General features: G+C 44.6%; 2 protein-coding genes across 10 annotated transcripts in view; both read right to left on the bottom strand.

Moving 5' to 3' along the window:
- Positions 1 to 25,132, bottom strand: part of LOC128412024 (zinc finger protein 420-like) — a 278,283-nt gene that overhangs the window by 108,068 nt on the left and 145,083 nt on the right. For 2 of the 8 annotated variants that reach the window (XM_053384791.1, XM_053384793.1), the window contains exons 1-3: positions 15,128 to 15,218; positions 950 to 1,457; positions 672 to 753 (exon numbers count right to left, since the gene is read on the bottom strand). The exons of 1 other annotated variant lie outside the window; for it this stretch is intronic. In XM_053384791.1, coding sequence (XP_053240766.1) covers positions 672 to 753; positions 950 to 1,366 — 499 coding nt within the window. In that variant the 5' untranslated portion in view covers positions 1,367 to 1,457; positions 15,128 to 15,218. Of the gene's footprint in view, positions 1 to 671; positions 754 to 949; positions 1,458 to 2,589; positions 2,684 to 15,127; positions 15,260 to 25,132 lie in introns of those variants that run through there. 5 more of the 8 variants (XM_053384795.1, XM_053384796.1, XM_053384794.1 and 2 more) reach the window with 4 other exon arrangements.
- The window catches only part of LOC128412027 (zinc finger protein 420-like), a 180,203-nt gene that overhangs the window by 9,991 nt on the left and 145,080 nt on the right, over positions 1 to 25,132 (bottom strand). The gene's annotated exons all lie outside the window — the stretch shown is intronic.

A 25,132-nucleotide genomic window follows, 5' to 3' on the forward strand; every position in this document is an offset into this window, starting at 1 on the left:
CTCCCCAATCACTCTGGGCGGCTTCCAATCAAGTGTTAAAAACAGTACAGTGTTAAATATTATAAACTTCCCTGAACAGGGCTGCCTTCAGATGTCTTTTAAAGAGAAGATAGCTGCTTATTTCCTTCACATCTGAAGGGAGGGTGTTCCACAGGGCGGGCGCCACTACCGAGAAGGCCCTCTGTCTGGTTCCCTGTACCCTCACTTCTCGCAATGAGGGAACCTCCAGAAGTGCCTCAGCGGCTGGTCCTCAGTGTCCGGGCAGAACGATGGGGGTGGAGACGTCCTTCAGATATACTCGACCGAGGCCATTTAGGGCTTTAAAGGTCAGCACCAACACTTTGAATTGTGCTCAGAAACATACTGGGAGCCAATGCAGATCTCTCAGAACCGGTGTTATGTGATCTTGTCAGCCGCTCCCAGTCACCAGTCTAGCTGCCGCATTCTGGATTAATTGCAGTTTCCGGGTCACCTTCAAAGGTAGCCACACCTGCTGAGAGCATTTGGACGTTTGTGCCCATTTCATATGTTAGCTGTGCAGAAATACTTCTCCCTTCCTCTGCACGCTTTTTCCCAACTGTTCTCCCCAAAACAAGATGAAAAGAACCCTCAGATGAGTTGGAAAACCAACAGAACAAGACCAAACGGAGAAAACCCACCTTCCTCCTTACCCAGTGGCCTCTCTCTGGTGTCCAACGGAGGCCTCTCTGCCTCACAGGAATCCAGGTCCATTTCTACAAAATGATCCTTTCCCTGAAAAAGAAACAAGGATTCAAAACAGAGAATGGTGAGAAATACTAGAAAGAGAATGACAAAGACTTGAAGGGTGCTAGATCTCATTCCATGGATGCCTTCCCAGAAAAAGGATGGGCCATCAGCAGATCATTATGGGATGTTCTCTGTCCTGTTTGGAGCCCCTTGGGAGTATCCAGAGGAAAGTCTCTCTTACCTGCTTTCTCTCTGCCTGCTTTCTGTCCTCTGCCTGACTCAGGAGGAAACCTTCGGCCAGGGCCACCGTCTGGGAACTGGTCTCTGCTCCGCATTCCCTCACCCAGCTCTCCATCTCCGGTGGAAGGACAGCCAGGAACTGCTCCAAGATCACCAGGTCCAGCATCTCAGCTTTCGTGTGCCTTTCTGGCTTCAGCCACTGGTGGCAAAAGTGGTAGAGTCGGCTGCAAACCTCTCGGGGTCCTTTGGCCTCCTGGCAGCAGAACTGCCTCACCTGCTGGCTCTGCACCTCTGAGCGGAGGGTGTCCACCTCACCATGGATCTTCTGCACAGAGTTTTCCCAGAATCCCCCACTGCTCCCAGTTTGGATGGCATGGCCTCTTCCTGATTCAGGGCCAGCTGAGTCTTGCTCATCCATCTGTGCTCTCAGGAAGCCTCTGAGAGATCGGAAGGAACCTTTTGGTCTTCTGCCAAGTTCTGTCTGTCTGAATGAGAAGCTCTAGCAAATCCTACAAAGCAAATACATTGTTCTGTTACAGAATTTGTAGGTCAGAAGAAACAACAGAATCTGTAAGGAAGCATGGATGTGTCTTGCCAGGTACCAGGGCTGGATGGCACCACAGCCCAAACCATGAGATATCTTCTTTAAAAAGAGGAGAAAGAGAAGGAGAAAGCAGCCTCTAGCCCTCCTAGAAGGAAGATTGCAATGCAAAATGTGGAAGCAACTGAAGGGATTTCTGTGAGGTGAATCAGCCTGGTTGCTCCTGCCTTCCAGTCAATGCATGAAGTCAGAACTGACTGACAAGGGAGTCATTTGTATCTTTTGAAAAATGGATGCTTGGCTCTAGTGGGGGTCCTCATCCGGGGGTCCTCAGGAGTTGCTCTCCCCCCACCCCCACTGCCCTGCTTCTGTCTCCTTTTCTTGCACTTGGACTCTCTGCCGCTCTCCAGGCAGACCCCTGGGGTGGGGTCTCTTTTTCTTTGCTGTGAGGGCCAAGTTGGCAGAGCCAAATACATCTCTCTTGAAATATAGGCTGGCAATTTATTATGATTATTCTCTTAGACAGCTTAACACACACACAGCCATTGATGCCAAGGTCCCTGGAGGCTCAGTGAGGAGCAGCGCCCATTTCCGGCTGCTTTGCCAGCAACAATCCCTTTGGGAGAGAGAGGATGTGGTCCTGGGATGCCCTGCTCTGGGTGCGAGGGGATGGCTGCAGTGGCCTCCGTGGGGAGCTGCCCTGGGAGACACTGGGAAACTGGTCCCCAATGCAGCAGCCAGGCTATGGGCTGGGATCCCTCTCTTTACTCCTCTCCTTTCTCTCCCGCCTTTTCTTTTTTTTGGGGGGGCGGGGCTAGTCCACCTCCTCGTCCAGCTTTGGAAAACCATTTGCACATGTTTCCTCTGTTGTGCAATGACGCTGAGCGACGTCACACAGAGTTAAAGTCCCAGGGACTTCTTTGTTTTAAAAAGGGAGATTTCGTGGGAGTCAGGGATCCTCTGATCTCCAGGAAGGAGAGCGCTGCAGACCTGGCCCCTCCCTGGCAGGACCCTCTCCTCCCTGACTTGGGGTCCCCCCCCCTGCAGGAGCAGATCAGGCCCCCCAGCATCCTCCCCTGCTGCAGCCCTGGGACCCCCACCAGATCCCAGAGGGAGAGGAGACTCACCAGATCCCTGGAGAGACACCAAAGCAGGAAAGGACTGGGGAGCGAGGGGCCTTGGCTCTGGAGGACCTGCCCCCCCCCCCCGCTTCCTGTCCTCTCTAGGAAGGCAGCTCGGTTCCCTTTAACCCTTGCCAAGCCGAGTCCCCCCAGCTCAGACCTGACCGACACGCTGCGCCCCTGAACAGATCCCGGCTCGCGAAGGGTCTCTCAATTCGGCTTGAATTTCTGGAGCGCAGAAAGGGGGGGGAGTGGAGGTCCAGAGACGGGGAGCAACTGGGGCGGAGCCTGGAGCCTGTGCAACTGCCTCCCCCCCCATGTGCTCCCTCCACCCTCCACTTTCCCTCCTGGCTGGACCAGAGCAGCTTCTCTTCGGGGGCCACCCCCCTCTCCCCCCCCACACCCATAGATGGATTGGCATATTTATGGATCCGTTTTAAAGCCAATTTTTTGGGCAGGCGCCTATGCGCCTGGTCCACCTCCACCACCTTTCTTGCTGGATACGGCCCTGATCCCTGGGTCATCCAGTCCCACCCCCAGCAATGCAGGAATCTCAGCTGAAGCATCCATGGCAGATGGCCGTCCGATCTGTGCTTAGAAACCTCCAAGGAAGGAGAGTCCACCACTTCCCAAGGGAGACCTTTCCCTGCCCAACTGCTCTTAGATGTCCCTCAAGACAGCGGGTCCTGAGTTCTAGCCCTGCTGAAACAATCGCACTGGCTGCCAAGGAGGAACCAAGCAAAGTTCAACATAAATAAATCCTATTCTCATCATAAATGAGTAATACTTTCTTATGCACGCAACAAAAGTATGCCATTTCCCTTTCCAGAAATGCTCAATTGCTAATTCAAAGGACTGAAAATGGATGGTTGTTGTTATTAGGTTTAGGGAAGCTTTTAATATTTGATGGACTATTATATTTTAATATTTTGTTGGAAGCCGCCCAGAGTGGCTGGGGAACCCAGCCAGATGGCTGGGGTATAAATTATTATTATTATTATTATTGATCAGGTGAGTGTTCTCCTTTCAAAAGAGGCAGGTGGAATCTCCACGGTTGCTAATAGTATAACGTTGTAAGTGCAGGGAAATATGGGGAGCCCTAGAGTATCTGCTTGGCATGCAGAATGTCCCAGGGTCAGCCCCTGACATCTCCTGCCAGGGCTGGACAAAATCCCTGCCTGAAACTCTGGGGAGCTGCTGCCTGTCAGTGTAGACCAGGGGTCCTCAAACTATGTCCCGCGGGCCGAATCCAGCCCTCCAGGGTCGTGAATCTGGCCTGCAAGACCATTTCAGAACCCGCCAAGTGTTCGAGGCTGAAAGCATCTCGCCACCCGCTCAGTCAGTCCCTGCGCCGTGCTGAGGTATAACACTACGTTTCCGAACACAATTCAAAGTGTTGGTGCTGACCTTTAAAGCCCTAAACGGCCTCGGCCCAGCATACCCAAAAGAGCGTCTCCACCCCCATTGTTCTGCCCGGACACTGAGGTCCAGCTCCAAGGGCCTTTAGGCGGTTCCCTCATTGCGAGAAGCAAAGCTACAGGGAACCAGGCAGAGGGCCTTCTCGGTAGTGGCCCCCGCCCTGTGGAACGCCCTCCCATCAGATGTCAAAGCGATAAACAACTACCTGACATTCAGAAGACATCTTAAGGCAGCCCTGTTAAGGGAAGTTTTTAATGTGTGACATTTTTGTGTATTTTTGGTTGCTGTGGAAGCCGCTTAGAGTGGCTGGGGAAACCCAGCCAGATGGGCGGGGTACAAATAAATTATTATTATTATTATTATTATTAGTTGTTGTTGTTGTTGTTCTTTAGTAGTTTAGTTGTGTCCGACTCTTTGTGACCCCATGGACCAGAGCACGCCAGGCACTCCTGTCTTTCACTGCCTCCCGCAGTTTGGTCAGACTCATGGAGATCTAGGAGTCTTGGTTGACCACAAACTTGACATGAGCCTACAGTGTGACGCGGCAGCTAAAAAAGCCAATGCAATTCTGGGCTGCATCAATAGGAGTATAGCATCTAGATCAAGGGAAGTAATAGTGCCACTGTATTCTGCTCTGGTCAGACCTCACCTGGAGTACTGTGTCCAGTTCTGGGCACCACAGTTCAAGAAGGACACTGACAAACTGGAACGTGTCCAGAGGAGGGCAACCAAAATGGTCAAAGGCCTGGAAACGATGCCTTATGAGGAACGGCTAAGGGAGCTGGGCATGTTTAGCCTGGAGAAGAGGAGGTTAAGGGGTGATATGATAGCCATGTTCAAATACATAAAAGGATGTCACATAGAGGAGGGAGAAAGGTTGTTTTCTGCTACTCCAGAGAAGCGGACACGGAGCAATGGATCCAAACTACAAGAAAGAAGATTCCACCTAAACATTAGGAAGAACTTCCTGACAGTAAGAGCTGTTCGACAGTGGAATTTGCTGCGAAGGAGTGTGGTGGAGTTTCCTTCTTTGGAGGTCTTTAAGCAGAGGCTTGACAACCATATGTCAGGAGTGCTCTGATGGTGTTTCCTGCTTGGCAGGGGGTTGGACTCGATGGCCCTTGTGGTCTCTTCCAACTCTATGATTCTATGTTTGTAGCTTCGAGAACACTGTCCAACCATCTCGTCCTCTGTCGTCCCCTTCTTCTTGTGCCCTCCATCTTTCCCAACATCAGGGTCTTTTCCAGGGAGTCTTCTCTTCTCATGAGGTGGCCAAAGTATTGGAGCCTCAGCTTCAGGATCTGTCCTTCCAGTGAGCACTCAGGGCTGATTTCCTTAAGAATGGATGCGTTTGATCTTCTTGCAGTCCATGGGACTCTCAAGAGTCTCCTCCAGCACCATAATTCAAAAGCATCAGTTCTTCGGCGATCAGCCTTCTTTGTGGTCCAGCTCTCACTTCCATACATCACTACTGGGAAAACCATGGCTTAAACTATATGGACCTTTGTTGGCAAGGTGATGTCTCTGCTTTTTAAGACGCTGTCTAGGTTTGTCATTGCTTTTCTCCCAAGGAGCAGGCGTCTTTTAATTTCGTGGCTGCTGTCACGAAATTTATTATTATTATTATTAGGTAAACGCCACCAGAGTGGTGGCGGTTCTACCAATGAAAGGCCAGGGGTTTTGCCCGGGGACGGGGAAGGGTTGTCTTTTGGCTTGAAGCGTAAAGTTGAGTTCGGAGTTAACCACGCAGCTAACCAATTATTTTAGGAAGACTAGAAAGGTGGAAATCTGCCCTAAAATGTGCTCCGACCATAATGCTGTAAAGACAGAATTGAAATTAACATCAACTGGTTCCTTCAGATGGAGGATGAATGACACATTGTTTAGGAACGAAGAAGTGACTAAGAAGGCCCAAAAAACTCTGAGAGACTATTTTGAGATAAATATGAATACCACTGTAGAAAAAAGAGTAATTTGGGACACAAGTAAAGCGGTCATGAGAGGATTTTTGATACAACAGAATGCGATCCAAAAGAGAGTCCAAAATGAGAAAAAAGATAAGATCTTGGAGAAAATAAAGGAAGGAGAGAAGAAACTGAGAGCGAAGCCAAAATCGCAGGAGATTTTGAAAGAGATAAGGTTACATCAAGTACAATATATGAAAATGATAAATCAGGAAATAGAATGGAAAATGATGAGACAAAAGACATTTGAATCGGCAAACAAATGTGGAAAACTACTGGCTTGGCAAATGAAAAAAAGACAGAAACCTAACACTATTACAAATTTGGAAGTAGAATGGAAAAATATACAGAATCCAGTGGAGATTAGAAAGTGTTTTCAGAGGTATTTTAAACAACTATATACACAGGAAACTCAGAAACAAATGGATATTGATGGTTTTTTGAAAACAAATGGATTACAAAAAATCTCTCAAGAAAATAAGCTAATGTTGAATTACAAAATAACGGAGCAAGAGATAGAAGGGGCCATCCAGAATATTGGGTAAATCCCCAGGACCGGACGGTTTGACTTCAAGATACTACAGATCTTTGAAAGAATGGATAATACAGCCTTTAAAGGAAGTGTGTAATGGAATATTGGAAGGGAAAAAGGCACCAGAGTCATGGAAGGAAGCTTATATTACACTTATACAGAAAACAGAGTCTGAGAAGACACAGCTTAAGAATTACCGCCCAATATCTCTGCTTAATGTGGATTATAAAATTTTTGCAGACATTTTGGCTAAGAGACTAAAAAAGGTATTAGTAGAAGAAATTCATAAAGACCAAGCTGGTTTTCTCCCGGGCAGACACTTGTCTGACAATACAAGGAACATAATTAATATGCTAGAAAAGTTACAAGTGAATATTAATACTAAAGCAGTTTTGATATTTGTGGACGCGGAGAAAGCCTTTGACAATATTTCTTGGAGTTTTATGAAGAAAAACTTACAGGGGATGGGGGTTGGTCAAGGTTTTGAAAATGGTATAGGGGCAATTTATTCAGAACAAAAGGCTAAATTAATTGTGAACAATGTAGTGACGGAAGAATTCAAGATAGAGAAAGGAACACAACAAGGTTGCCCAATCTCTCCATTGCTTTTCATATCGGTCCTGGAGGTTCTTTTAAACATGATTAGAAGGGACCAAACAGTTAAAGGTATACAAGTTGGAGCTAAACAGTACAAACTGAAAGCATTTGCTGATGATTTGGTATTGACATTACAGGAGCCAGAATCTAGTACTAAAAGAGTACTGGAACTGATTCAAGAATTTGGACAAGTAGCGGGATTTAAGTTGAATAAGATGAAAACTAAAGTCTTAGAGAAAAATTTAACAGTGATGGAGAGAGAAAGGTTTCAGAAGGAGACAGGGCTAACACTGGATAAGACTTCCGGTCGGCGCCAGCGTCTAATGGCTGCCTCCCGCTGAGCTCTGCTCAGGGAGGCTGCTCTGCAAGTTCGGGTCTGACTGCTACGGCGAAGCGGGGACCCCTAAAATCTCAGGCGCGGAAGCCTGAGAGCAAGGAGGCTCGGTGGGCACCTTAAGCCCCCCCCTCACTGCAAAGGAGCCTTTTTAAAGGCTCCGGAGCGGCATCGGGGAGCGCGGTGCTGAGAGCCGCTACCCAGCCCGTGGAGTGAAGCCGTGTCGCCATTGACGGAGAGCGCCGATTCCTTCCTGACATTTGGAACCTAATTGGATTACCCGTGAGTAAGACCGAACAACAACTTTAAAAGAAAATATTTGGAAATTGGCTGAAAACGGAGAAGGCAAAAAATAAGGAAGTCTGCCTTCCTCGGACTGCATGTAACTAAAGCAATGAAATAGGAAGCTGCAATTCGACAGGAAGCAGCTTTAAAATTGACGGACTCAGACATTGGACTTAAATCCCCCCCTTTGGCAGGCAGGGGCAGGGGGGGAAGATCTTTGATTTGTTTTACCTGCATGGAAAAAGTATAGAAGGGGAAATTTCTGCCGTTTTGAACCCTTGGGGAGGACTGCCTGGAAAGTGAGCCACCGGGACTGAGAGCTGTCATTAGAGACTTGCTACAAAGTTGGTGCTTTGCCTTTTTACAACAAGTAAAGACTCTATTTGCTACAAGTCTGGCACTTTGGAAAGTTACATTTTGACATTATTTGGAAAATATTGGACAATTGGTTGTTACTTTTGTTACCTTTGAAGGGAACTCTTGTTTCTTTGTACTTGGAACTTTGGACTGCTCCCTCTAGAGGTTGCAGGAAAATAATTATTATTCTTACTGTAAGGAACAGGCTTGTGGAATTTTCCATCTGAAAGTAATTCCCGTGGGAACGACCTTGGGACATGAGTGGCCCAATAGAGGAGAGAACAACAAGAGCTAAGAGTAAAACTGACCAGAAAAGAAGGGGCTCAATTATAAATCCAACTGCAGCTGCTACAACTTTATCTATGGATACCGTGACAGTGACACAGGCACTAGTCAAAATAAATGAATCTCTGGAAGCGCTCACAAAGCAGAGCACTGAAAATTCCAAACAGCTGACTGTACTGTCAACAAAATTGGATTTAAATACAGAGACAATAAACAAATTAGTTCAAGAAAATGAGATAACTAGAAAGATCGCGGAGGAGGCAAAAACTTCTGCAGAAACTGCACAGGAAAAGTTAGTACCAGTCTGTAAAAAGTTGGAAGATCATGATGCGGCCCTGTCTTTATTGGAACTACAGAGGAAAAGTAGAAATTTGAGACTAAGATTGATTCCAGAAAGTGAAAAGGACAATTTGATAGACTTTCTTACAAAAGAATTTCTGGAATTTTGGCAGGACAATTTGAAAGAAGAGGAATTTAAGATAATAACCGCTTTTAGACTGGGCAGGAGACAAAACAGAAAGAGCCCAAGAGACTGCTTGATAACTCTGAGATCTCAGGAGGAGAGAGATAAGATACTAAATTTACACTTTCAAAAAGCCCTTGAGATTGAAGACTTTCGTGTGCAGATATTTAAAGATATTCCTAAATATATCTTGGAAGTGAGGACTTACTATAAGGATCTGGCCACTCTACTGAGAAAGAACAACATACCATTCAGATGGGAGTTCCCACAAGGCCTGTCTTTCAACTATAAAGGAAAGAAAATCAAGATAAAAACAGTGCAAGATAAAGAACAATTTTTGGCAAGGAACGAGGAGGACCTTTTGAAGGAAACGGTGGAACCTACGGACCTAACAGAAGTACCAGACATTTCAAACCTATCCTTTGGGCGTAAAGCACTAACAGAAGAAGATCTGCTTGGAGCAGCTGGAGGAATAACTAAGTAAACAACAAGATGTCTCTGCAAATTCTAAGTTGGAATTGTAATGGACTGAACCTTCCCAGAAAAAGGCGTGAGGTTTTTCATATTTTAAAAAAAGAACAATTGGACTTGATTTGTTTGCAAGAAACCCACGTGACTAGAGTACATCGAAAATTACTTATTAACAAAAGATTAGGACAAGAATTCATTTCATCGGATAAAGTGAAGAAAAGAGGAGTGGTGATTTATGCAAAGGAAAAGTTGGCCCCTAAATTAATATTTAAAGATGAACAAGGAAGATATTTGGCAATTGAAATTCAAGTTCAAGGAGAAAAATTATTGCTAACAGGAGTTTATGCACCGAATGAAGGGAAGTCAGAATTTTTTAAGAAATTGCATGAGACACTAATGGACTATTTGGATTATAATGTAATTTTAATGGGAGATATGAATGGAGTGGTCTCTACAAATATGGATAAAGCACAAAGACAGGTGGTCTCCAAGGATGGGAGACTACCTAAGACTTTTTTTGAAATGACTGACAATATGAACTTGATTGACATTTGGAGAACAAGGAACCCTCTTGAGAGAGAGGGAACTTTCTTTTCTGAGGCAAAAATGACTTGGACTAGAATTGACCAAATATGGGTAACTAGTGGGATGGCATCAAAGATTAAGAAAGTGGAAATCTGCCCAAAGACTTGCTCCGACCATAATGCTGTAAAGATGGAAATGAACCCAACAACAGCTGGCTCCTTTAGATGGAGGATGAATGATTCCCTGTTTAGAGATGAAGAGGTGTATAAAAAGGCCCAGAAGGTGCTAAAGGACTATTTTGAGATAAATCTGAGAACAGAAGTGGAAAAAAGAGTAATTTGGGACGCAAGCAAAGCCGTTATGCGAGGATTTTTAATACAACAGAACTCCATAAAAAGAAAGAGACATAATGAGAAGAAGGATAAGATCTTGGAAAAGATAAAAGAAGGAGAAAAAAAATTGAGATCTAAACCAAAGTCACATGAAATTTTGAGAGAAATTAAGTTTTATCAGAGACAATATATGGAATTGATGAACCAAGAGATAGAATGGAAAATAAAACAAATGAGACAAAAGACATTTGAATCGGCAGATAAATGTGGGAAACTTTTGGCATGGCAACTGAAGAAGAGACAAAAACAGAACACGGTTACAAATCTAGAAGTGGAAGGAAAGAATATTTACAAACCAAATGAGATCAGAAACTGTTTTCAGAGCTATTTCAGGAGACTTTATGCACAAGGGCCGGTGAATGAAAAAGAAATAGAAGAATTTCTTGAAAAATATGGATTACAAAAAATTTCTGAACAAAGTAAAGTGATTTTGAACCAGAAGATAACTGATCAAGAAATTGAGGGAGCCATTCAAAGTATGCAATTGGGAAAATCTCCAGGACCTGATGGACTAACCTCCAGATATTACAAAGCTTTGAAAGAATGGCTTATACAACCGTTGAAGGAGGTCTGTAACAAAATTTTAGAGGGGAAGAAGGCACCTGAATCGTGGAAAGAAGCGTATATTACACTTATACCAAAGTCAGAGACTGAGAAGAATCAGGTTAAGAACTACCGCCCTATATCATTACTTAATGTGGATTACAAAATTTTTGCAGACATTTTGGCAAAAAGATTGAAAAGAGTTTTGGTGGGGGAGATTCATAAAGACCAAGCGGGCTTTCTTCCAGGAAGACATTTGTCAGACAATGTGAGAAATATAATAGATATTATGGAGTTACTGGAAGTCAATATTAATACTAAGGCAGTATTAATATTTGTGGATGCGGAGAAAGCCTTTGACAATATTTCTTGGAGTTTTATGAAAAAGAATCTCCAAGGGATGGGGGTAGGCCAAGGATTTGAGAATGGTATAAGTGCAATCTATTCTGAACAAAAAGCAAAATTGATTGTAAATAATGTGGTTACAGAAGAATTTGCTATTGAAAAAGGGACACGACAGGGGTGCCCAATATCCCCACTGCTTTTCATATCTGTCCTGGAGGTTTTATTAAACATGATCAGAGGGGATCAGCTGGTTAAAGGGATTCAGGTCGGAGCTAAACAGTATAAATTGAGAGCGTTTGCAGATGATCTAGTATTAACTTTACAAGAGCCAGACACTAGTACGAGAAGAGTCTTAGAGTTAATACAAGTATTTGGTCAAGCAGCAGGTTTTAAGTTGAACAAACAGAAAACGAAAGTATTGGATAAAAATTTAACAGTTGCAGAAAGAGAGAAGTTCCAGAGTGAAGCTGGCTTAACGATAGCAAAGAAGGTGAAATACCTGGGGATTAACTTGACATCTAAGAATGTGAACCTATTTAAAGATAATTATGAAAAATGTTGGACAGAAGTGAAGAAAGATCTAGAAATATGGTCAAATTTGAGACTTTCCTTGTTAGGCCGAATTGCTGTTATTAAGATGAATGTTTTGCCGAGAATGTTATTTTTGTTTCAAACATTGCAGATTGTGGATAAAATGGATTGTTTCAAGAGGTGGCAAAAAGATATATCTAGATTTGTCTGGCAGGGCAAAAAGCCCAGAATAAAATTTAAGATACTAACTGATGCAAAGGAAAGAGGGGGGTTTGCCCTGCCGGACTTAAAATTGTACTACGAATCAGCGGCTTTTTGCTGGCTGAAGGATTGGCTGCTTCTTGAAAACACAGACATTTTGGATTTGGAAGGGTTCAATAACAGATTTGGCTGGCATGCATATATATGGTATGACAAGGTTAAAATCCACCAAGGTTTCAAAAACCATATTGTCAGGAAAGCTTTATACAATATTTGGATTCGGTATAAAGATTTGTTGGAAAATAAAACTCCCAGGTGGTTGTCACCAATGGAAGCTAAGGAAGTGAAAAAATTAAATATGGAATCTAAATGGCCAAAATATTGGGAAATTACAGAGTATGAGGAGGGAAAATTGAAATTGCAGAGTTATGAGAAATTGAAGTTTAAAGTAAGAGACTGGCTTCATTACTACCAGATAAATGAAGTTTTTAAACAGGACAGGAAAATTGGCTTTCAGGTGGAGAGGTCGAAATTAGAAACAGAGCTTTTGGAACCCAGTACTAAGAATTTGTCAAGAATGTATAACTTGCTGTTGAAATGGAATACACAGGATGAGACGGTTAAATCAGCTATGATTAAATGGGCACAAGACATTGGACATGATATTATGTTTGCTGACTGGGAACAGTTATGGACCACCGGTATAAAGTTCACGGCATGTAATGCCTTAAGAGAGAACATTATGAAAATGATATATAGGTGGTACATGACCCCAGTCAAGCTGGCAAAAATTTATCATACGCCCAATAACAAATGTTGGAAATGTAAGGAAACTGAAGGTACCTTTTACCACCTTTGGTGGACGTGCCCTAGGATTAAGGTCTTCTGGGAAATGATTTATAATGAAATGAAAAAGGTGCTTAAATGCACATTTGTGAAGAAACCAGAGGCCTTTCTCCTGGGCATGGTGGGCCAATTGGTGTCAAAGAAAGATAGGACGTTTTTTATGTACGCTACAACAGCAGCAAGAGTTCTTTTAGCAAAGTACTGGAAGACACAAGAACTACCCACGCTGGAAGAATGGCAGACAGAGGTGATAGACTACATGGGACTGGCTGAGATGACGGGCAGAATCCGCGACCAAGGGAAAGAGACGGTGGAAGAAGATTGGAAGAAATTTAAAGTTTACCTTAAGAACTGTTGCAAAATTAATGAGTGTTAAAATGTCATGGGTAAGGCAAAATAGAATTGCAGGGACAAACAATTGGATATGAGAAAAAGGATATAAAAAAAGTGTTATAAGAAATTGAAATTAGGGGTTGCTGGAAAGATTTAAAACAGGGATGCAGAAAAGGGAGGTATGGGGAAGTCGCTGAAAGAAGGTTTAAAGAAAAAAAGGTTAAGAAATTATACGTGTTTATATGTTTGTTTGTTCATGTATTGTTTTGTATTGTCCTTTAATATGTTGAAAAACCAATAAAAATCTATATATATATAAAAAAAACCACTGGATAATAAAGTGAAATACCTAGGGGTTAACATGACTGCCAAGGTATGCAACAACAGCAGCAAGAATACTTATTGCAAAGTATTGGAAGACACAAGAGCTACCCACCTTGGAAGAGTGGCAGATGAAGGTGATGGACTATATGGAATTGGCGGAAATGACTGGCAGAATCCGAGACTTGGGAGAAGAGTTGGTGGAGGAAGACTGGAAGAAATTTAAAGACTACCTTCAGAAATATTGTAAAATTAATGAATGTTAAAATGATGTTTGGATTGGAAATAAGTGGTATTTAGCAACAAAAAGTTAATAAGAATATGCAAAAATGATTTGATAAATGGATGAAAATATAGAGTTATAATATGTTAAGATATAGAGTTAAGATAAATGAAAGAGGGTAAGGATTTGCTGATTTGATTATTTAAATGGGAATACAAAAAGGGGAGGTGTGAGGGAGTCAAGGAAACAAGTTAAATGAATTTAAAGTTACAAAAACGGATTTGCTTTTATTTTTTTTGTATCTATTTGTCTTTTGAATTCTGTATTTTTATTTTTATTTTTTCCTTTTTATGTATCTTTTTGTATCCTTTTTTATTACACGACTTTTTGTTTTATTTTTGTAAACTTTTCTTTTTGTAAAACCTCAATAAATATCTTATAAAAAAAAAGCAACTGCAAAAAAAAAAAAAAATAACATGACTGCCAAGAATGTGAATCTGTTTAAGGATAACTATGAAAAATGTTGGATGGAAGTGAAAAAGGATTTAGAAATATGGTCAAACCTGAAGCTATCATTGCTAGGCCGAATTGCTGCGATAAAGATGAATGTATTGCCAAGGATGTTGTTTTTGTTTCAAACATTGCAAATTTTGGATAAAATGGAGTGTTTCAAGAAGTGGTAGAGAGATATCTCTAGATTTGTCTGGCAGGGCAAGTAACCTCGAATAAAATTTAAGATATTAACTGACGCTAAGGAAAGAGGTGGATTTGCCCTGCCAGACTTAAAATTTTATTATGAATCAGCCGCTTTTTGCTGGCTGAGAGAATGGATGCTTCTTGAGAACACTGATGTGTTGGATTTAGAAGGTTTTAACAACATTTTTGGGTGGCATGCATATTTGTGGTATGATAAGGTCAAAGCACACAAAGCGTTTAAAAACCATATTGTCAGAAAAGCACTGTTTAATGTTTGGATAAGATATAAGGATTTGCTTGAAAATAAAACCCCAAGGTGGCTGTCACCAATGGAAGCGAAGGCTCAGAAAAAGCTCAATATGGAGGCCAAATGGCCGAAATATTGGGAAATTTTGGAACAAGAGGGAGACAGATTAAAACTGCAGAGTTTTGAAAAATTAAAAAATAGAGTGCGAGATTAGCTTCACTATTATCAGATAATGGAGGCATATAATTTGGATTAAAAACTTGGCTTCCAGGTGGAAAAATCAAAACTGGAAACAGAACTGTTAGATTCCAAAACTAAGAATTTGTCAAGAATGTATAACTTGCTGTTGAAATGGAATACTCAGGATGAAACGGTGAAATCTGCTATGATTAAATGGGCACAAGATGTTGGACACAACATTATGATGGCTGACTGGGAACAGTTATGGACCAGAGGTATGAAGTTCACGGCATGTAATGCCTTAAGAGAGAATATAATGAAAATGATATACAGGTGGTACATGACACCAGTCAAGCTTGCGAAAATTTATCATTTGCCCGATAATAAATGTTGGAAATGTAAAGAAACTGAAGGTACATTCTTTCACCTTTGGTGGACATGCCCAAGGATTAAGGCTTTCTGGGAGATGATCTATAACGAAATGAAAAAGGTATTTAAATATACCTTCCTGAAGAAACCAGAGGCCTTTCTCCTGGGCATGGTCGGCCAATTGGTGCCAAAGAAGGATAGAACTTTCTTTATGTATCCTACAACAGCAGCAAGAATACTTATTGCAAAGCATTGGAAGACACAAGATCTACCCACCCTGGAAAAATGGCAGATGAAGGTGATGGACTACATGGAACTGGCGGAAATGACTGGCAGAATCCGTGACCAGGGAGAAGAGTCGGTGGAGGAAGATTGGAAGAAATTCAAAGACTATTTACAGAAACATTGCAAGATTAATGAATGTTAGAATGATGTTGGAATGAATTTATGTGATTTTAGCAGAAATGCTACAAAGATTTAGGAAAAATAGACTGTTAATAGGTGAAAGGAGGGAAAGTAAGGTTATATAAATTTCAAGATAAATTTACAGGACAAAAATTTGAAAAGAGGGAAAGGATTTGCTGAAATGGATAATTGACTTAGAATACAAAAAAAGGAGGTGTGAGGAGGTCAGGGAAATAAGTTAATGAAAGATAAGCAATGGGAAAATTTGCTGTATTTTTTATTGATTTTTCTTTTTTGCTTAATGGATTTCAATTCTCTGTTTTTTCTTTTTGATTTTTCTTTTTTTTCTTTTTTGTATTTTATCTTTTCTTGTTTAAAATGAGGTTTTTTTATTTTTCTTGTTGTACTTCTAAAAACTTTAATAAATATCTTATTAAAAAAAAAATATTTTAGGAAGGCAAGTCCAATACCAACTGCCCAAACTTTGGTGCGCAAAAAGCCCCAGAAGCCAACCGTAATTGCTAAATTGGAATTCACGGCACCTAGCACTTTAACTCAATTGATTTAAATTAACTTACTCTGGGTCACACCAGTTAAATTCACAACTTGACTGTAGGAAACCTTAGCCTTAAATTAACTCCCTTTGCATAAGAACCAATTAAAGTAAGGAATTGACCGCAGAAAAACCTAACCCTCAGCAACAAAAAATCAATTAAATCCCTCCTGATCACGACTAAATTCCTAGCACTTTTGTAACTCCACAGAGAAAGAGCCCTTATAACACCCCCCTGAGCAGCCGTGTGGCAAGCACGCCCCCCCCCACTGGGACAGCAGTTGAACCAAAAAATTGCGCTTGCCAGAACCTAATTAAATCAAATGCCGTATGCTGAAACTCCGTCCTTGTCCTTATGTTCTTATAATTAAAGCGCAATGAGAAATTGAAGCCGATAAGCTAGGGGTGGAGTCTATTAGCCTCTCCCAAGATGGCGCCGATAATCCCCGTAGCCGAGGAACCACGTGGTTTACTCCATGTAACCTAGGCAACCAGGAGAGGGAATTCCCTCAATAACCGAAGAACACCCGTACGCGCCGCTTAATAAAAATTAAACCAGTTTACAAGAAAGGGGGACAGTCCCGCAGCCCGTTAAACAATTAACCCAATCGGGCCGCCCGAAACAAATCCTGCCCCCGAGCAGTGCTCCCCAATACGTTACCACCTCAGATGGAGGGTGCTTAGCCGCCCAGGAAGCGGCAGGCAGGCGCCCGGGGAAGGGAAGGTGATGCCGAGATAAAGCACCTCGAGCGCCGTTTCCACGCCGATGTCGTTGCACGCTCTGAATACGCTTCCGCCAGCGGCAACAGGAAAGAAGCAGCGAAAACAACCCTAAAAATCAACCCCCCCAGCGATTTCAGCTCTGAACACGGAAAAAACAAATCTGGCAAGAGCCTGGTCGCCACGAGGCCAGGAGCCCGATGGCTGGTGGCCGCGATCTGCTGGTCGGAGCCGAAAAAGAGAGCTCGCGGAGGCAAAAAGAGAGCTCGCTAGCGATCCGAAGGAGATCCAAATCAAAGTGACCCGAAGGAACCCAAGCCCAGCCAGAACCCTGTGCGTGATTTCAGCTCTTTCAAAGGCGTCCGGCAGCGGCTTCTTCGGCGAGGCGGCAGTGCGCGGACGGCCTGGTGGCCCGGTGGGCTCGGAGGGCTACGCACGGGTCGCGGCTGAAAAGATAGACCGACTAAGAAGCGAGCGGAGAAGCAGCACAAAAAGCAAGGAGCGAATCCATCCCGTCAGCATCGTGAATCTGGCCTGCATGACCATTTCAGAACCCGCCAAGTGTCCGAGGCTGAAAGCATCTTGCCGCCCGCTCAGTCAGTCCCTGTGAGGTAAACGCCACTGGCGTGGTGGCGGCTCTACCAATTAAAGGCCAGGGGGTTTCGCCCGGGGACAGGGAAGTGTTGTCTTTTGGCTTGAAGAGCGAAGTTCAGATTGGTGGAGGAAGGCAGACTTGGGTCGATTCGGTTTCATTACGTAGACGTTTACTTTAAAGGTGGGAGAAGGAAGTATAGTCCTATTTCTGTGAGTGGCACAGGGGTCTTTCCACTCATGTGGTTTACATGCTCTGAGAGATGGGATCTATTTTGTTATTTTAATTTTAAAAGGATGGAGTGGAATCGGATATTGACCATCTTGTTAGCCTGGGGCAGGGGGCAGCAACCTTTTTCAGCCATGAGGCGGTCCACCGTCCCTCAGACCATGTGGGGGGCCAGACTATATTTTTTTTTGGGGGGATGAACAAATTCCTATACCCCACAAATAACCAGAGATGCATTTTAAATAAAAGGAAACATTCTACTCATCTGAAAACACACTGATTCCTGAATAGTCTGTGGGCCAGATTGAGAAGCCGATTGGGCCGCATCCGGCCCCCAGGCCTTAGCTTGCCTACCCCTGGCCTGGGGAGCCACATTCTGGTTGAAGGAGGCCAGGATTGGCCCCCAGGGCGTGGGATGTCCCTCATCCCCTGCAGTAGGGCTTGGAATCCAGGAGAAAACTCATGGAATAGCCTTGCCAGGTGCTCAGGGATGGACTCACCTGTCCCCATGTCCTTCTCTTTGCAGATGTGCTGCAGTTGCACATCCCTCCCCCAGGGGTGAGTATTGGAGAGAACCAGATCAGGGACTCAGACCTGCCCTCCTTGCCCCCCACTCTGCACTCTCGGATGTGGAGAAGCCCTCCCTTTGTGAGGAACTGACAGACTGACTTTTGCCTTTCAGCTGCTGGAGGAAGATCAGCTGTACCTGCCGGAGGTGATCCAGAACTGCCAGGCAGCTCAGCTCAGGGGGCTCTGAACCCTGAAGTGCTCCAAGCAGGAGACGGCCAAAGCCATCCTGGTGAGTGATGGGTGGTGTGGGAGACCCCCATGGGGAAGTGGGGGAGGGAGGGGCTTTGGAGAAGGGGAAGTATCTGGGAATTTGGATGATGGCAAAGAATATAAACCTTTTAATGACAATTATCAACCAGTCTGGAAGGAGATTAAAAGAGAATTAGAAATATGGGACAGATTAAAGCTATCAATGACGGGAAGAATGTCTGCGATCAAAATGAATCTACTACCGAAAATGTTGTTTTTGTTCCAGACAATTCCGATAATAAGAGGTTTAAGACAATTCAAAGAGTGGCAAAAAACTCTCTCGCATTTTTTATGGCAAGGGAAAAGACCAAGAATTAAATTTAAAATATTGACAGAAGATAAGAAGGAAAGAGGGGGGTTCGCAGTACCTGATCTGAAACTCTATTATGAAGCGGTGTGTTTATGTTGGACAAAGGACTGGATAACTCAGGAGAACCTAGACTTGTTAGATTTGGAGGGGTTCAACAATACATGTGGATGGCACTCTTATCTTTGGTGTGGTAAGGCAAAAGTGCATATGGGGTTTACAAATCATGTGATAAGAGGTGCCTTATTTGAAGTCTGGGAAAGAAACAAGAATTTGTTGGAAAGGAAAACACCGTGGTGGCTGTCACCAATTGATATATTAACAGTTAAAAAACTGAACATACTAGGGAGAGGGGCCACATATGAGGAAATTTTGATGAAGGCCGAAAAAGGTTGGAAATTAAAGCCCTATGAGTGTATTGCTGAAAAATGGAAAGGATGGTTGCAATACCATCAAGTCAATGATGTCTTTAAAGAGGATAAAAAAAATAGGATTTGAGAATAAAAAATCGAAATTTCAAATAGATATTTTAGAGAGTAAATCCAAGCTATTATCAAAAATGTACAATCTCTTACTAGAATGGAACGCAAAAGATGAATTTATAAAAGAGGCTATGATAAAATGGGTCATTGATTTAGGACATAACATAGAATATGATGTATGGGCCAATGTATGGAATGGATGTATGGAATGAGAGCATAAAATTCGCTGCTTGTTCTGCCTTAAAAGAAAATGTTATGAAGATGGTTTATCGTTGGTATCTCACTCCCACCAAATTGGCAAAAATGTATAGAACAAGTAGTCAAACCTGCTGGAAGTGCAAGGAAAAAGACGGCGACTTCTATCATATGTGACGGTCTTGCAATAAAATAAAAGAGTTTTGGGATGCGGTTTACAACGAGTTAAAAAAGATGTTTAAGTACAGTTTCCCCAAAAAGCCGGAAGAATTTTTGCTAGGTTTGGTGGGAGAAGGGATTAAAAAGATAGATCAAAGATTATATTTATATGCAACAACAGAGTTCTGATAGCTCTAAAGTGGAAGCAACAGGAGATGCCGACGATAAGAGAATGGCAGATAAAGTTGGTTGAGTATGCTGAGATGGCTAAATTGACACACAGAATTCGCAATCAGGAGGAGACAAAGTACCAAAAAGAATGGAGTAAATTTATGGTTTATATAAGTGAGAATTGTACAAATATGAAAACTTTGGCAGGATTGAAATAAATCTCATGTCATGGTATAATTTATAATTAAAGAATCTTAAACTATAGAATGGAATAGGAAAACTGGTGGAAGGGAAGGACGGAAGCTAATGGATCTATGAAATACAAAGTAGGATACATGTAATAAGATGTGATGTTTTAGTGGTGGGGGTTGGTTGGTGATTGTAAATTTCAATAAAAATCATTAATAAAAAAGAAGAAGAAGGGGTTGTCTGTCTGCCGGAGAGGAGGACTCTACTGGCCTAGGTTCAAGTATCCTGTTTGAAAGGGGAATCATCTTAGGGACTTCCTGCGAAATTCTGGGTCAGGAATGCTGTTCCTGGAATGGACAAACACACAAGACGTAACCGGCTGTGCATTCCCATAAACAATACTCTTCTATATATTCTTATCACAATATCAAATGTTTATCTTGCACATAAACAACACATAAAGTGCAATAATATAGACGGAAGTCCCAATAAATCAGTTCATTCATAAAGACCAAATGTCTGCTAAGTCCAAATTGGGGACTACTACAGTTCCACATTGTTGACAAGGTGTGATGGCCTGGGATTCAGACTTGGATGCTGAACCTGAGGGATCCCAGCCTGCACAGGATTCCCCGCCTCCAGAACCAGCTGAGCCAGGGCTGGGGCATGAGCCTGAAGGGTCCTCACCTGTGCTGGATCCTCAGGTGCGGGCACCAGCTGAGTCTGCTCTGGCTCCTGAGGTGATGGAGGACCCATTGCCTGCAAGTGCTCCTCTCCCAGCCCTGTCAGGGGAAGCTGAGGTTGCCTCTGGGTCCGGTAATCCTCCAGCCTCTCCTGAGCTGCAGAGGCTCAGGGTTAGAGAGGGGAGTCACGAGAGGATCGGGGCCACGCTATGCCTCAGAGCAGAAAAAAGCCGGCCAGCACCAGTTCCAAGTTCCGGAAGCAACATTGTTGGTTGCTAGTTCCTGCCTGAGCTCCTGACCTGCCCTGGCTCCCTGCTTGCAAGCCTGTTCCTAACTTCACCCAACTCCATGCCCTGCACCCAGCTTCAGCTACTACGGACTGCCTCCATGTTGCACCTTTGACCACAGACTGGACTTAGACCTTGCCTCTCTGGTAAATTTAATGGGTCCCCGGCCAGCTTTCCCATGTTTCTTGCCCAGACCAAGCTGTATATTCAGGGGCGAGCCCGGAATTTCCCCGATGACTGCACCAAGGTGCACTTCCTGATCAGCTTGCTGAAGGACCGGGCGGCCAAGTGGGCATTGCCGCTGCTCCGGCAAAACTCTCCCTTGCTGACAGACTATACAGGGTTTTGCAACCATCTGTAAACCGCGTTCGGCAACCCTCAGAAGGGGAGTCAAGGGGAGTCAAGCCAATCAGGCAATTTGGCAGTTGAAACAGGACAAGTCCACAGTGGCCACCTACGCCACAGAATTTCGGCCGTTGGCACAGGACTTGTCCTAGAATGACTCCACCCTTCAGGACCAGTATCTCGAGGGGCTTTCGGATGAGATACTGGACTAGCTGGCCATGATGGATCGCCACCACGCTGGACACCCTCATTAAACGGAGCCTGCAGATAGACGATCGGTTGGAGGACCGTCGCCAGGCTCAGGGCCGCCAGCACTCCCGGCTCCCGGCTCCGGTCCTTCCCAGCAGTTCCATGGCCACAGCCAAATCACTGGAGGAGCCAATGCAGCTTGGGGCAGTGCAGCGTCGCCTCTCCCCCTCGGAGAAGACTCGGCATCTGGAGGGGAACCTGTGTCTCTACTGCGGCGGGAGTAGACACTACGCCCAATCCTGTCCCGAGAAAACGCCGGCCACAGTGAAATGGCCAACCCCAGTAGCCGATGGCCCAGGCTACCTGGGGTCCCAAACATCGCATGATGGGCCCTCACCGGTGGAATTGCAACACCTCATGGTGCCAGTGTGTCTATACCCCCCTGGCGGGCCCTGGATTCTCACCCACACTCTGGTAGATTTAGGGGCAACCCGCTCCTATATGGACTCTGCCTTCGCTGCCCATCATCAGGTGCCACTCCAGGACAAGCCAGAACCAGTACAGGTGGAGGCAATTGACGGACGGCTCCTGCGCTCGGGTGCCGTTACTCAGGAGACTCAGCCCTTGGTCCTGTGTCACCAGCAGCACCGGGAGGTGCGCACCTTGGACATTGCCACCATGCCCCGGTTTCCCCTGGTGCTCGGGATGGACTGGCTGGAGTCTCACAATCTTCAGATCGACTGGGTCAATCAGACTGTGTGCTTCCCAAACCCGTGTCCCCATGCTTGGTCCAAGATGCTAGTGGCCGCCCCCACAGGGGAAGCTGCGTCAATGCTCCCCGCTGATTATCAGGAGTACCAAGAAGTGTTCAAGGAACACTTGGTCTTTCAACTGCGGCATAGACCTCCAACCCGGGGTGCCCCTGCCTGTGAGCTGCCTATACTCTCTTACGGAGCCAGAGCACTAAGCCTTGCAGGACTTCCTTCGCAAGAACCTGGAGGGCGGGTTCATTCGGCCCAATACCACGCCCACCGCCGCTCCAGTTCTCTTCGTTAAGAAGTGTGGGGAGCTTCGACCCTGCCATGATTACCGGGCCCTGAATAAGATTACCATCCCAGACCGGTATCCCTTGCACCTTATTGCGGAGTTGCTGGAATGGGTGCAAGGGGTGCAGATGTTCACCAAGATGGACCTTCGGTGGGCCTACAATTTGATTTGGATCCGAGCCGGGGATGAGTGGAAGACAGCATTTGGGACCCGGTATGGGCAGTTTGAATACCTGGTAATGCCTTTCGGGTTGTGCAATACGCCTGCCCTGTTCCAACCGTACATCAACCACATGTTCCAGGACTTGCTAGACAAGTACGTGGTGGTGTACCTAGATGACATTCTGATTTACTCCCATGACCCAGCTCGCCACGAGGGTCATGTCCGGTCCATGTTGCCGCGCTTGCGGGAGCAACGCCTGTATGCTAAGCTCAGCAAGTGAAAGTTCCACCAGCGGTCAGTGGACTTCCTCGGTCACCAGCTCTCCCCTGATGGGGTGCAGATGGATCCCAGGAAAGTGGCAGTTTGGGAATGGGCAGCACCCCGGAACTGCAAGGACCTATCATCACCACAAGGGGCCATCATCCTGAGGGGGCAAGACAACTGGTGGAAATGAGAACCGACCACCGGAACCTGGAGTACCTCCAGACTGGGTTGACCACTTGGCATTGGAGGAGTTCGCTTACAACAATGCGGTGAACGCCTCCACCCAGCAGACCCTGTTCCAGGCCACTTACGGTTACCATCCGCGTTTGTTCCTGGATGTGCTGCCAGCATCTGCGGTCCCCACGGTGACAGATTGGCTCCAGGAGCTCCAGTCTCAGCACCAACTATTGATGGAGCAACTGCGCCAGGCCAATGATGCGTACAAGGCCCAGGCCGACCGCCACCGCCAGGTGGGGCCGGAACTCCGCGTCGGCGAACCATGGGGCTATATAAATTCTAATTGGACTCCGTTTGAATAGGGCAAGTGTATCCAGCTTTTTGGTCTCTTAGGAACAACTGAGCAACTTCCCTAGGGTGGAAGACCAGAGCCTATAATAATAATTAAAAAACCCATAGAAAGGCCAAGGCAAAGACATCTCTCTCAAGAAATGTCCAAACCTGTCCCACTACAAGGTGACATGGTCAAAATGAAAGCCCTACGGGGATTCACCAGGGATTGTTGCTGCTGTGATATGATGAAGGTGTGAGACCACAGGAGAGCTAGCTTTGACACCTGGGAACACACAAAAAAGGCAGAAGCAAAACAAACTGCCTTTTTCACTCATTATTTGACCTTCCCGCTAAGTGTAAAGCAGAGACCACTATGGAGAATGTTTCTCCCAAAGTGCTAGAATGCCACAAGTAATTTAGTAACAAAATGCAATATGTGTTATTTTTTCATGTGATATCCTATGTCCAGCTATGTGCACTGCTACACCTGCAAATAGCCTTAAGAGGCCTGACGTGCAAGTCTCTTAAGATTTACACAAAGGCATCCATTTGCAACATACCAGGTTATTATTTGTGGGGCAACAATTTTTCAGAAAAAAATTGAAGGAATGGGTTTCAGTGCAGTAAATTTAAAACTGACACCCCCCCTTTTTTTGGTCTTTCAAAAGAGAGCACTCTAAAATGCGTAAAACTTGAGCTGTTGAGCAAAAAGCATAACAAGGACACGGCTGCATAAACAAGCTCTCTCCTTTATCAGTCACGGCTAGGGATGACCCTGGCTCTCTAGGGGAACAGAGAAAACATCTTATGTGCTGACCACAAAATATGCGCAGACCGATGTCCAGGAAAAACGCAAGAAGCGTGTTCCCAGAGATGGTGACCTCTGGCTCCAAGATAGGAGTAGGAACAGGAATACCCTTTTATGGTCAGGAGTGCAGGAAGGAAATCCCTTTTATAGTTAAGAGTGCCGGAGCAGGAACATCTGTGTTGTCAACCTGCGTGTACAAGCTGACGTGGCTGGGGAAGGGGGAGAGGGAGAGGGTGTCTGGAGGATATAAATACTGCATGAAACTTCTTATTTCTTTCGACTTGCTGTGGACTCACCACGCAAGTGCCTTCTGCTATCCGGAGAGCAGAATAAACTCTTTCTTTGAACCAACCTCGGCGTCATTTGACTTCCTTCCTCCTGTCCCGGAGCAACGCAGACCCAATCAGTGAACTCCAATAAGGCTACAAAATTATATCCTCAAAGGGGGGAATTGTTATATGAATTTTTAGGTGATATATAGGTGTTATATATATAAATGTAACAAGCAAACACATATATATAAACCACATGTCCAAAACCCACAGGAAAAGTCCTAAAGCCATTTTGACTCTTTCACTCTTTCAGTCACCTCAAATATTTCTCAAGGTAAAAACAATGCACTCAGATTTCTGTTGTAGACTGCCTTTTCTGTGATGTATGTATGATGTTTCTGGGTGTGGTCTTGGATTCCAGGGTGGGCAATTAAAAATGTCTGTATAAGGGCTTGCATGCAGGGCTCAGGGTCCTCCTCCTCTCTCCTGCGTGTGGGGAAGAACCCTGTTGCAACAGTTAATAAAGAAGAGGCTTACTGGCTGCTTTGCTTCTCAATATTCTCTGGTTGGTCTCTGTTATTTTCTCCTACCAATAGAGAACCTACAAAAGGGCTGTATATGGGCCCTTGGGTACCCCATAAGGAAAAAGGAGCAGGTTTTTTCCTTATATCACCTG

Source organism: Podarcis raffonei, chromosome 4 (genome assembly GCF_027172205.1).
Source record: "Podarcis raffonei isolate rPodRaf1 chromosome 4, rPodRaf1.pri, whole genome shotgun sequence".
Lineage (NCBI taxonomy): Eukaryota > Metazoa > Chordata > Lepidosauria > Squamata > Lacertidae > Podarcis > Podarcis raffonei.